We start from the raw sequence: 13,338 nt of genomic DNA, 5'->3' as shown, positions 1-13,338 counted from the left end.
TCCACATGGAGGCACCTAATAGAAATGGGCCAGGTTTTCAGAGGTGCCAAGCAGCCTTAGCTCCTACTGACTTTGATGGCATTTGTGAGAGTAGAGCAGTTGTGAAAATGAGGCCATTTATATATCTGATGCCTAAATATGGAGTTAAGCACTTAATTCCAGGCTCCTACTTTTGAAAATCTTGGCCAGGATGCTTTGTGAAATCCGTGTCAACACAGAGCTCCACTTGTGAAATGGAAGGTAAACTGATGCAGTGGAGGGGCCTTAAGCCAGACTGGGTGAGTCCTTGCTACAGATATAAAACCACTCATTATTGCCATAAACTTACACTGTGACTCTCAAACATACATTGAGAGATGTTCCCTGCTCCAAATGGCTTATAAAATAAGACAAAAAGTTCATCAGGAGGAGGTGCCGAGGTTTTGGAGAGCAGAAGAAGGTAGGGAGTATCCCTGGAAGAAGTGGGTTTTACAGAGGAATTTGAAGGAATCAAGAGAGAGGCTGTTTGGCAGCACATGAGACAACCTGCTAGAAGATGCAAAGGAGACAAGGAGAGTAGAGGAGAAGGACTGAGCAGATTGGGAAGAGTGCACAGATAAAAGAGTCATAGGAGAAAATGAGGACAGAGGTGTGGGGAGGTGAGACTATATATGGGTTTGAAGGTGAGGACAAAGCATTTATTATTATAGTTACTTATCTTTTGCCAAAAGTGTTCTTAGCACCTCAGAGGCGGACAAGGGCCCTGCACACAAGCTGAATAGACCGAATTGGATGCAGTACGTGACAGGAAGCCAGCTGATGGATACAAGGAGGTTTGCGAGAGGAAGGTGACATAAGCAGCAACATTTGGTCCAAGTGAAGGAGGAAAAGTGAGAGAAGGAGCAGATTGCCTCAACTTTCTGTGATTAAGTTGTGGTCAAGCAGTAGGAGTAGTAAGGAAACCCGGGTTTTGGTTATGTGAAAAAGGAAGAAGCAATAGGACTGGTTAGCAAGAAACAAGCATTGCGGGAGGGGAAGCTAAAGAGTCAAATATAATCCCGAAAATGTAAGTCTGGGGGACAGGAAGACCAGGAGAGCGGCCAATGGATGCAAACAAAGGAACAGAATGAAGAGAGATCAGAAAGAAACATAAGGAATTCTTTTTTAGAATGACTATTTTTGAGATGGTGGCAGAACATGCAAGAGGATCATCTATGAAAAACCAGAGGCCAGTGCTGTGGTTCAGTGCTGTTTTTTGTTCTGTTTTTGGTCATTTTGTGTGTGCATTATACACCATTCTGTGCTCTACATTTCATAAGTTTCTACATTTTTTGATCCAGTCTCACCTCCTGCATAATACAGGCCACAGAAATTCACCCAGTAATTTCTGCACCAAGGACTGAATTTTCAAAGGTCCACAAAAATGCAGATAGGAGCTGTTGAAAATCCCACTAAGCAAGTTAGGTGCCTGACTCCCACTGATATTAGTATGAGTCAGACATCTAACCTGCTAAGGTACTTTTGAAAATTGGGCCTAAACCTATAACATTTGTAAACTCATTTGCTTGTGAATAGGTTGGAAATGAAATCGCATAAGGAGATTCCTGTCTTTTAGCCCCTTAACTATGCTCAGGATGAAGCTGTATTGTGCACAAAAAAGCTGGTAGATATAGTAGTATTAGTTTTGCCAGCATCTGCAAAATTGTTTTCAGCCAACACAACCATTCCGACAGAGGCTGATCAACTAACAGACTTTGGGAACTAGATTTATCCGCTTATTTCTTGTCTAATTGAGTTCAGTTTTGTCTTTGAACTTCATAACTAATCCTGTTTTTGTATTCCATATTCCAGCAGTCCTGACTGAGCCTCTCCACAGACCCCTTTCTATCTACTCCTTGCTAAGGATAACAGTCTACTACAAAATTACTGAAGAAAATCTTTTCATACAGACTTCTTCACTTCATTTACTTTTGATCTGATGAATCACCAAATGCAACGGGCAGAACCAGATATGGATTACATTCCCCCTCGGGTCAAGCTAAGTGATGAGACATTTGTCTTTATAGATGGCAAATGGGTGAGTGAGACCTATAATCAGCCACCTTTTGCTTCCCAACAGAAACATTACAACAAGAAGATGCAGAATGACTGGACTCTCTGGGAGGAGAACAAAGCACTCTGGGAAGAGATCAAGGCCCTCCGGATTGAAAACAAGGCCCTCCGGGAGGAGAACAAAACTCTCCAGTGCCTCCGGACGCAGAATAAAGCCATCCAGGTTATTTATGATGAGACCCTCCAGCAGGTTCTCCAGAAGGAGAACAAGTCCTTCCCAATCTTCCGAGAAAGGAATATAGGCTTCCAGGTCAGCCAAGAGAACAAGGCCCTTCAGGTTGTTCGGGAAAATAATATGGCTTTACAGGTACTCCGGGAGGAGACCCAGGCTGTCCCAGTCTTCCAGAAGGAGACCAAAGCCACACCAATCGAGGAAGAGAGCAAGGATGATGTCCCTGCCATCCAGGAGGACAGCAAAGCCAACCCAATCCAAAATGAGATCAAGGCTGTCTCAGCCCTCCAGAAAAAGAGTAATTCTGTCCAGGACATCTGGGAGGAAAGCAAAGCTGTCCCAGTTCAGGAGGAGAACAAGGCTGCCCCAGGTATCCAGGAGGAAAATGTGGCTCTCCAGGCTGTCAAGAAACTAAATCAAACCCTCCAGGCCCTGCTAAAAGAGAACCAGACCCTTCTGGAAGAGAAAAAGGCAATCCAGGTTCTTCAGGAAGAGAACAAAGTCTTCTGGGAAGAGAACAATAAGTTGAAGCTGCAGCTAACTGTAGTGAAAGGCACAGTGTTGGAGATTATGGCCCGGATGGAAATACTGCAAAAGGAGCTCAATACCCTTTCTCCTGTTCAGTGTAATGAGATGAGGAAGCCAGACAGGTGCTGGTAAATGAATATCAGCAAGGAGAAATGTGCTGCTTGGCACTAAAGACCTGCTAGATCACATTTGATGGAAAAAGCTCTCTCCTTGTTTCTAATAAAATCCTGGTGGAGACTCAGAAAAAAACAGATGGGGGAATATTGCTTTATTCTGAAACTTGCATGTATTGCTTTATCTTTATTTTCTTGTTTCCTCCTCTGATAACATGCATATTGGTGTGTGTCATGAAGTTGCTGTGTCGGCCATATTTCCTAGCCTCACATGAGCAAAAATGTCATCTGCTAGGGATTGATAGATTTTTACTCCTAGGGGCTCATGGGATTACCAACCAAGTGATTTTTTTAAACTGTAACTCTAAGGATAATAAGGCCTAAACGTTCAAATGCGGCTTGTGATTCTGGGTGTCTAACATGAGATACCTTAAAGGGTCTTGTTTGCCAGAGGATGACTGCTCAACATTTTCTGAAAATCAGGGCCCTTCCAAGAATTTCTATATATTATAGATGATAATTTCCTAACTCAAGTGTTTCATCCAGCACAAGGGAATTCTATCTCAGACCTCGTCTTGATCGATGAAGAATGGATCACAGAACTAAAAATTAATGGTAACATAGGTACAAGTGATCATGACTTGATCACATTTATAATGTTCTAACAGAATAAAGTTAAAAGAGACAGTAAAAAAAAAAAATATATATATATATATAATACACACAAACACACTGAGTGCTTTAAAGGGGCCATTTTCACAAAGCTGAAAACAATTATGAGCCAAATCAGCTGTGAGGAAAAAATTAATCAGGAAAATGTGAATTATAAATGAGAATTGTTTAACACTTTACTAGATACCCCAAAAGCCACAATCTCATAATCAAGGAAGTAGGTTGTACTGGTAAAAAAAAAAAAAAAGATCTGGTTTAGAGGGGAAGTAAAGACAGCTATAAAAAATGAAGAAAAAAAAAAGAAATGGAAGTTGATAGTAATGAATATATATCAGAATCTAGGAATTATAAAATAATTCTATAAAAAATAATAAGGGAAGAAAAGGGACACTAGGAGAAATCAATGGCAAGCAGATTTACGGACAATCGAAGATTTAAGGACAATCAGAAGGCATTTTTAAAGTGTATTAGGAACAAAAAGAATCCCGACAATGATATTGGTTCATTACTTAATGGAAATGACAGAATTATCAATAATAATGCAGAAAAGGCACAAGTATTCAATAAATATTTCTGTTCTGTTTTTAGGAAAAAACAGATGTTATAGTCTTAATATATGATGATGATAACACTCTTTTCCGTCCATTAGTATCTTGGGAGGATGTTAAACTGCAGCTACTAAAGTTAGACATTTTTAAATTAGCAGGTACAGATAATGGATAATTCTGTTCCTGAATGACTAACAGTGCTATATCCCAAGTATATCAGGATGTTATGATTCTTTAGAGGAAAAAGTTTTATAAGAATTGACATGGTAAATGAACCTTGTCTCTGATGCAATCTTCTGTGAGGAGCTAGAGGAGAAGGGTTCTCAAACTACCCTAACCGTTCAGGACAAGAAGTGAAGAAGATCTATATCAAAAGCTGATTGAGCTGTTCATTGTGTATAAGCTAGCCGTCACATTTAAGCAAATTATGCAACAACAATAACTATCAAAAAACTCACACATGTTTGTGGAAAAGTGAAGAAAAGGCTGGCAAATGCATAAAGTCAAAAAGTATTCAGAATTCAATTAAATGTTTGCAGAAAAGTTTCAGTCATTTTCCCTGTCTCTTCCCATATATAAATAAAGAGCCAAGAGAGATCTAGGTATTCAGAATACAATCGTCCTTCACACCTAATATTCTTTTCTTGTGAAAAGTGCCATGACAATTGTAATGACAAGGATGCCATTTCTACCTCTTATCATTAAGGCTAAGAGTTAGTCATGGGTATTTTTAGTAACAGTGGTGGACAAGTCACAAACAATAAACAAAAATTCATGGCCCTGTGACCTGCCCATGACTTATACTATATACCCCTGGACTAAATCTTTGGTGTTCTGAGGGGTTTCGGGGGTGCAGCTGCTGCTCTGGAGGGGAAGCTCTGGGGCACCTGCTGGTGCTGGGGGGAGGTGAGGAGAGGACTCTGGGACACTCGCTGGTACTGAGGGAGGCCTCCAGGGTGCCCGCTGGTGCTCAGGATGGGGGCTTCAGGATGCCCACTGGCGCTTGGGGTGGAGGCTCTGTGGCACCTGCTGGTGCTCGGGAGGGGGAGGTGCGGGGGTGGCATGAGACTGCCACCATCGCTGCTGACAGGGGATGGTCCTGCCAGCCCAGGACCGTAGCAGCCGTAGCTTCTACTGGAAGGAGAGCAGCCCCGCCAGCCTGGGGTCACAGCAGCCACTGCTGTCAGGGGGCAGCCTGGGACTGCCACGCTGCTGCTGGTGGGGGCAGCCCGGAACTCCCACCACAGCTGGGGTGTAGTGTGTGGCCCAGGTCCACCGCTGTTGTGGGAGAGGGGGTACAGCTGGCCCCAGGGCCACCCGAGCTCTTGCAGCCCTAGGGTCAGTCGCACCAGCCAGCTGCAGAAGTCCCCGAGGTCCCAGAAGGTCACGGAATCCGTGACCTCCGTGACAGACTCGCAGCCTTACTCATCGTCACCCTCCTCTACAATCCCAGGTGGAAGTATTTGTTCTAACTTGGGGATACGAGTGCTACTCACTGAATCGCCAGCACCTGGGTTTTACTTGGGAGATCTAAGTACTTACACAGTCTAAATCAGCGTATCATCTAAGATCTAATCAGATCACCGCATGAGATAGGCACTGACTAATTTTGCAACTGGAGCTGGTCAGACAATGGATTTTTTTTTCCTTGCAGGAAGTTTTCATAAACATGCAAATAAATAAATAAGTAAAATTGAAAAATAAACATAAAATCATAATTTGTCTACATTCTCCATGGAAAATGTCAATTTTTCAGCAGAAACTTTAAAACAAAAATATTTTGGCTAACCTCCCACCCCAAACGTTTCAGGTCAGGAAATGCTGCCCCCATGCCTGATAGGAGTTGTAGTTCAGCTGCCTCATGCCTCCCATTCTCTTCTACAGACCAGGGTCCCCGGTTGGTCTACATCTCCCATGGTGCACCAGAGTCTACCCCTCTTGAAGAAGAAAGATGGTGCAGCATGTGAGTTCCTGGCTATGGCACATCATGAGACATGTAGTCTAGAAAGGGCAGGGCTGTCCCTAGCTATTCTGGGGCCCCACACAGCCCTGCCATGGGGGGGTGTATGGGGGGGGCCCAGGCCTCTGCGGGTGGGGTGGGGGCAGGGGCTGGCTCCAGGCCTCTGCAGGGGGGGGGGCAGGGCTGGCTTGAGGGATAGGGGGGAAACCCCCCCCAGCACTCACTGGCGGTGTGTTTGGGGCTGGGTCGCTGCATTTCCTGCCTCCGGTGAATGCAGGCCCAGCCCTGCTGCTCTCCTCAGGGGAGTGGGAGCGGGGCTCGGGAGGTGCAGGGGTGGAAAGAGCCTGGGCTGGAGCCGGGAAGGGGTGGGAAGAGGCAAGGTGGGGGCGGAGCAGGGGCGGGGGCCCTGGGGAAGAGCCGGAGCAGGGGCTGGAGCAGCACGCAGCTGCACAGGGCCCCAGGAAATTTGGTGCCCTATGCAGCTGCGTACTTTGCATATGGGTAAGGACGGCCCTGAGCCAGGGAGCCTGAGCCAGAGAGGAGAATGGGGATGTGAGACAACCAAACTATGAGGCACCGAAGCAGAATATCTAAATCAAAGTGGTTTGGTTTTCAGTTTTTGGATGAAAACTCAAGAATTTCGGCAGCAAGTGGACACTTCACGAAAAATGACACTTTGTCGAAAACCCAGTTTTCTGCTGAAAAACAATTTAGACAGAAAATGTGCAAACAGGCTTACAGTGGCCAAGAATATGGGATCTTCCCTACTGAAAATGGAGCTGCTAGAACACCCTCTTTGCTCTCTTCTCCTCTCACATATTCCTGCCTTTTCCCATTGCCTCTAGCCCCTGCTTAAAACACTTCCTCAAAGAGGTCTATAAACCCATTTCTTCCCATAGAGCAACAGTATCGTAAAATGTTACTGAACTCGCAAAGATGTATATTACATCATGTCTCTTCCTGCCCCAATATTTATTAACATCTCTCATCATATTGCATTGGGCTTTATCCTGCACATACTACTGAGTGCAGTGTTCATTAGCATGAGAAGTCCCATTGATTCCAAGGGAGACTACTACCCTATAGTTAACTGTACATCCAATTAAATGAGTACAGGGCTGGACTCTTAGGGATTGCTCTGAAGCCCATTGGAGCCACCTAGAAAGACTCCTATTGACTTCACTGGGGTTTGGATCAGGGCCTCATCAGAACACCTTTGACACAAGTACATTATCTTTTACTTGTCTGTAAAGGACCATGCATATTTATAGAACTATATAAATATTCACAATGGGCTAGATCCTGAAGTCCGTTGGGCTATTGGTTTGGGGCTAGATTGTGGTGTATAAGATGTGACTCTCCGGGAGTAGCCTATGAGAGTCAGAGAGAGACCCACCTGAGTGCAGGGGGACACACATTGTGCTCACTCTATCCTATGTGCCTAGACATAAGGTCCAGATAGCCTCCTTAGGGCATTAAGGGAGCTTTTGCCACCTCTAGCTACCTTGCATGGGCAAGTAGTCCAAGTGACTAGCTAGCCCATAGTAAGTATACAGCATACTACAAATAAGCTTGCTGATTAATAAACTGTTTCTTTCAAAGAAGTAAACAAGTAACCAAATGTAATGGGATGTGTAATTGGGCCTGAGGGGGGAATCAGGGTACCTGGCTGCACATGGAGGGAGAGCCTAACTGAACAAGAAGCCCAGCTGGGCAGGAGTAGGCTGGATTATAAAACGAGGAAGTTTGCTGCAGAAAAGGGCTGCAGGGAGAGTGTCAGCAGTCATGCTTTGAGACCAGAGAGTAGGGGAGGAGAAAACCTAAGAGGGAGAATAAACCCTGAGATTCTAGCCCTGGAAGAAGGGTCAACCCCAGAGGAGTTGTGGGGAAAGGAAGCCTGAAAGGGCTAGGTAGGAAGAAGCCCAAGGAAACAGCAGCAAGGGGTAGGACTGTGCAGACCTTGGCTGCTTGTTATAGGGTCCCTGGGCTAGAACCTAATGTAGAGGACAGGCCTGGGTTTCCCTACCAGCCACGGGGAAACAGCACAGGAGCATTGGAGATGTCTACCAGACAGCTGGTCTGGAGAGACTTTGTAAACCCTGAAGGGGAAAACTACAGAGTGAACTGACATTAGTGTTGAGTCACAAAGAGGGAACACCCTGAATTATGAAGAAAGAGAGAGAGAGGAGTCACACCTTGAGTAACTGATGGACGAGGGTGCCAGATCTGGTGAGAGCTGATCCCTAGAACAGCCACAAGGAGTGTGAACTCCTTCACCTCAAGTCTCCAGAAGATGTTTTGCTGGATGTTCAAATCCCACATCTCATTGCTCAAACTAGCACTTAGGTGTGTAAATGCCCATTTTATGTATCCAATTGCCAATTTGAGTTATCCACATACAGAATTTGGGCAGCCTAACAAAACCTCCATGTTTGAAAACTGGACCTAGTCTCACAACTGGTATAACTAGAAAACCTGGAAATGTATTTCTCTCTCTCTCTCTCTCTCTCTGTCTTGGACTACTGTGATGCAGAGCAATTTGGCAAAATCTTTCAGACAGAACATTGAAACCTTTAGATAATCTAACAAGACAGCACCAAGAAGGTTTCTGCAATGTATTTGAAGGTAGTGTCATTATAGAGAAAAGGAAAGGTCACAGTGAGAGTTACATCTTGCAGGGTGGCCTGAGAAACATCTTGTCACTACAGTTTATAAGTCTCTAAATGATTAAGCATCAAATTACTGAAAGGATGAATTATCTTTCACCTTGTATTTCGCTCAGATAACATCTGGCCAAATACCAGTAATAACTGTTTATTTCAAAGTACTAAGGATAGAACATCAGCTTTTGCTTTTAGGACATCTAAATGTTGAGAGGAAAATTACCTCATGGTTGAAGATACAGGATTTGGCTCTGCAGAATGCAGGTATACAGTATTACGTATATAATTGCAAGGTAAAAAGTGAGGGGAGGAACTGGGAAATCATCCTACTTTAATGAGAGCACTCAGAGCCACCAGGATGCTCCTGCCTAGTGACAGTAGCATAGCTAAAGAGGGGAGCATGTAGCTAAATACCTCATTTGAATGCTGAGGATCATGTTTATGTCTATGTCTCCTCAGAGACACTCACTCTCTGCTTGCTCGTTCTTTCTCTCATTATTTATTTATTTAGTATTTATATTTTGGTGGCTCTGAGTATGAATAGTGTTTCTTAAAACTCTAGCAGGAAGCCAGGCCTCAGATGGGGCTGGGGAAGGTTGAAGGCAGAAGCTCTAGAGTGAAGCAGAGACAGAGAAGTTTTAAAGTTAGTATTGTTTTTCCTATTTTAATAAAGTTCTTTGTTCAGTGTTAGAAAAAAAATTGACTCTTTCTGTGATTCTTTACCAGTTTCTCATGACATGTGTCTCACACCAGGGTGTCAGAAGCTGCGAAGAAGGGAAGTGCTAACCTCATTTTACAGATGGGGAATTGATTAGGCCAGAGCCCTCCCCACTAGATCATCCTTCTCACTCTAGTAGATAACCTACCAGAACTTCAAACATTCAGTGTGCCTCAGACAGGCTGATGATTCTGATATCAGATATTCTAGTGCAAATTCAGAATAACCGTACTGTAGCTAATGACACCTTAGAGACTAACAAATTTATTCGAGCTTTATAAGCTTTCCTGGGCTACAGCCCACTTCATCGGATGCATAAAATGGAACATATATATATATATATATATATATATACACATACAGATAAGTAGGAAGTTACCATACAAACTGTGAGAGGCTAATTAGTTAAGATGAGCTATTATCAGCAGGAGAAAAAAACTTTTGTAGTGATAATCAAGGTGGCCCAATTAGACAGTTGACAAGAAGGTGTGAGGATACTTAACTTAAGGAAATAGATTCAATATGTGTAAGGACCCAGCCACTCCCAGTCTCTATTCAAACCCAAGTTAATGGTAACTAGTTTGCATATTAATTCAAGCTCAGCAGTGTCTCGTTGGAGTCTGTTTTTGAAGCTTTTCTGTTGCAAAATTGCCACCCTTGAATCTTTTACTGAGTGGCTAGAGAGGTTGAAGTGTTCTCCTACTGGTTTTTAAATGTTATGATTCCTGATGTCAGATTTGTGTCCATTTATTCTTTTGCGTAGAGGCTGTCCGGTTTGGCCAATGTACATGGCAGAGGGGCATTGCTGGCACATGATGGCATATAGCACATTGGTAGATGTGCAGGTGATCTATCTATCTATCTATCTGTTCCATTCTATGCATCCGATGAAGTGAGCTGTAGCCCACGAAAGCTCATGCTCTAATAAATTTGTTAGTCTCTAAGGTGCCACAGGTACTCCTGTTCTTTTTGCGGATACAGACTAACACGGCTGCTACTCTGAAACCTGTAGCTAATGAAGTTACCACACGTTTAGATCAGAATCTGATTCCAAATGTTTATAGAATTTGCACATACTCATTCCCTCCCACCCCTCCATACCTGTGGGCTTATAGATATGCCTTGTTGAAACCCATTCCATATTCAGATCTATTGGTCTGATCCTGTTCCCATTGAAAGCAATCACAAAATTCACTCTGACTTCAATGGGGACAGGATTGGGCTGCATGTTTGTATGTGCCTAAATATCGTAACCAAATCTGTCAAAATAATTGCACACATATTCATGTTAGCTCTTTTAAAGCTTCTGTGCCTCTGGGTTAATAGGGGGTGGAGGTGTTGGTGTTGGGGCAAAGGTGTTATAATGAAAACACTCAGAACTATCCATTTTTAGAAAATTATAAATGACAGAAATGTTTTCAAAATGCAAATTGAACATCTCTTTCTTTTGATCCTTGGCTATGCCAGAGCTCTAACACACATCTTTGATCCTGTGGCAGTGTCTGGAGAAATTATGGGATTCTAATATGGAATAATAGATTCTCATCAAGACTTCTAGCTTTAGGAAATTGTTTAATCTCCATTCGCAGTGGCTGTTTCTTTGATGCAGCTGCGACTGAAGGGTCCCAAGTGTTGGGGAAAACAGCTCATCAGCTCAGAACAAAGCTGATTATGTAAATTACACATTAAGATTCAGCTTTGATTTAATTTTATTCTGTAAATAAATATCCCATTAACATCCATCTGTTAAAAGTCAGGTAAGACATTTTCAAAAACTACATTGTTGTGGCAGATGTGAATGTACCACAAATAGTGAAAGGGAGGTGGTATTAGATTGTCAAAGTACAAAGCGTGGAGCAAATTCTTAAAATAGCAAGAAGGCTATAACGTTTATTTGAACAAAAAGCTTTCTGATTGTTTAAGACAGGCAGTGACTCCATTTGTGGCCTTGCTGTTTGTATAGCACAAAATGCTTTCTCTGATTGCTGTCACAGATCAATAATTATAGGTCATGAATTCACTTAAAAATAAAAAAAAAAAAAAAACTTCAGCTGATGAGGAGGTCAGGACTAAATTATCTGCAAGCTTTTTTTGTTTAATGGCATTTTATTTCAACAGCTTATTTCTGAATAGTAATCTTTTTCTGGTCTATTTGGCTTTCTGCTGCCAAAATTGTGAAGGATTACAGAGATCAGGAATAAAATGATGAAAACATGTCGTATTTCTTAAACTACTCTTGGAGAAGAAAAAAGGTTCAAGAACTCATACCCAAAGCTATTCTTGTCTTAATTTTAAATAACAAAGGAGCTCTTGGGCACCACAAATGCACATTTGACAAAGGAGCTCATCTGGGCTAGACTGTATTTCATTTATGCTGATTTAGTGGAGTTACTTCTGAATTTACATCAATTGAGATCAGAAACAGGCTCTTGAAATTTACTTGACTGTCAAGAGGGAAGATCTAGTGGTACTATTTTAGTTCCCTATACAATGTAGAAGGGATATTACCAAGAGCTACATCCCTACATTGGGACATTCCTCTCAGCCCACAGTAAGGCCTTGTCTACACTACAGAGTTTTGTGGACAAAAGTTATGTTGACACTCAAAAAGCGCTGTAATAAAAATCAGTATTGCATATTCACACTCACTCTGTCGGCAGAGCGCATCCACAGTTGGGCCACTATCATTGACTGTGAGCAATGCACTGCGGGTACCTATCCCACAGTGCAGCTTGACACCTTCTGCCGCTAGGTGTTGTGGGAAGGTGGAGCGGATTGCAGCGCATCTTGGGACCAGGCTCAATGACCCATGATGCATTGTTTTCCGTCCCAGCATTCCATGGGCTTCTGTTTTTCTTTCACAGCATTTTTCAGTGGCCCTTGTTTGCTGTGCATTCCGGCATCTGAAGGGATGGATCCCGCAGTGTTCTCCTATGCTCTGAGAATTATCATTAACACATCGCGAATGGCAGTGCAGTTAATCACAAAGTTCCTAAATGAACAAGACTCCCAGTTGCCTGACATGGTGTGTGATATGGATAGGAGCAACTTTAGATTGCTTTTGGCATTCACGGAACAGCTGCACACGGTGGATCGTCGCGTTTGGGCTCAGGAAACAAGCACTGAATGGTGGGATTGCATTGTCATGCAGGTCTGGGATGACTAGGAGTGGCTACAGAACTTTCAGATGCAGAAAGCCACCTTCCTGGAACAGTGTGCGGAGCTCACCCCAGCACTCTGGCTCAAGGACAACAGAATGAGAGCTGCTGTATCAGTAGAGAAGTGCGTGGCAATTGCAGTGTGGAAGCTTGCGACTCCAGACTGCTACTGGTCAATCGCAAATCATTTTCGAGTTGGGAAATTGACCATTGGGGCTGGATTAGTACAAGTGTGGACGGCAATTAATCACATCCTGCGACGAAGGACCGTGACTGGGAAATGTGCGTGAAATAGTGGATGGTTTTGCAGAATTGGGTTTCCTGAATTGTGGAGGGGTGATAGATGGCACACATATTCCGATTTTGGCACCAGAACACCTTGCAACTGAGTACATCAATAGGAAGGGGTACTTCTCCATTTATGTTGCAGGCGTTTATGGATTACTGTTGGTGTTTCACTGACATCAACGCGGAGTGGTCCGGGAAGGTGCAGGATGCATGTATCTTCAGGAACACCGGCCTGTATAGAAAGCTGCAAGCTGGGACTTTTTTTCCAGACAAGAAGATTACAGTGGGGGGGGATGTTGAAATGCCCATAGTGATCCTGGGAGACCCGGCATGACCCTTACAACCATGGTTCATGAAACCTTACACGGGACACCTGGACAGCAATAAGGTGTGGTTCAACATCCATGGAATGTGCCTTTGGCAGATT

General features: G+C 43.4%; 1 protein-coding gene across 1 annotated transcript; it reads left to right on the top strand.

Annotated features, from left to right (window-relative positions):
- The first annotated feature begins 1,957 nt into the window (after window positions 1–1,957).
- CBY2 (chibby family member 2) lies at window positions 1,958–2,933 on the top strand. Its single transcript, XM_048850646.2, has one exon. It carries the CDS (start codon window positions 1,958–1,960, stop codon window positions 2,921–2,923), a length of 966 nt encoding a protein of 321 aa, XP_048706603.2. The 3' UTR covers window positions 2,924–2,933.
- The last annotated feature ends 10,405 nt before the right edge of the window (window positions 2,934–13,338 follow it).

This window comes from Caretta caretta, chromosome 1 (assembly GCF_965140235.1).
Source record: "Caretta caretta isolate rCarCar2 chromosome 1, rCarCar1.hap1, whole genome shotgun sequence".
NCBI classification, from domain to species: domain Eukaryota; kingdom Metazoa; phylum Chordata; order Testudines; family Cheloniidae; genus Caretta; species Caretta caretta.
Note: the sequence above shows the minus strand (reverse complement) of the source record. Positions and strands in the feature narration are given on the sequence as shown.

Excerpts from the sequence above, each read along its gene's own strand:
- CBY2 (XM_048850646.2), top strand. The coding sequence starts at position 1,958 with ATGAATCACCAAATGCAACGGGCAGAACCAGATATGGATTACATTCCC.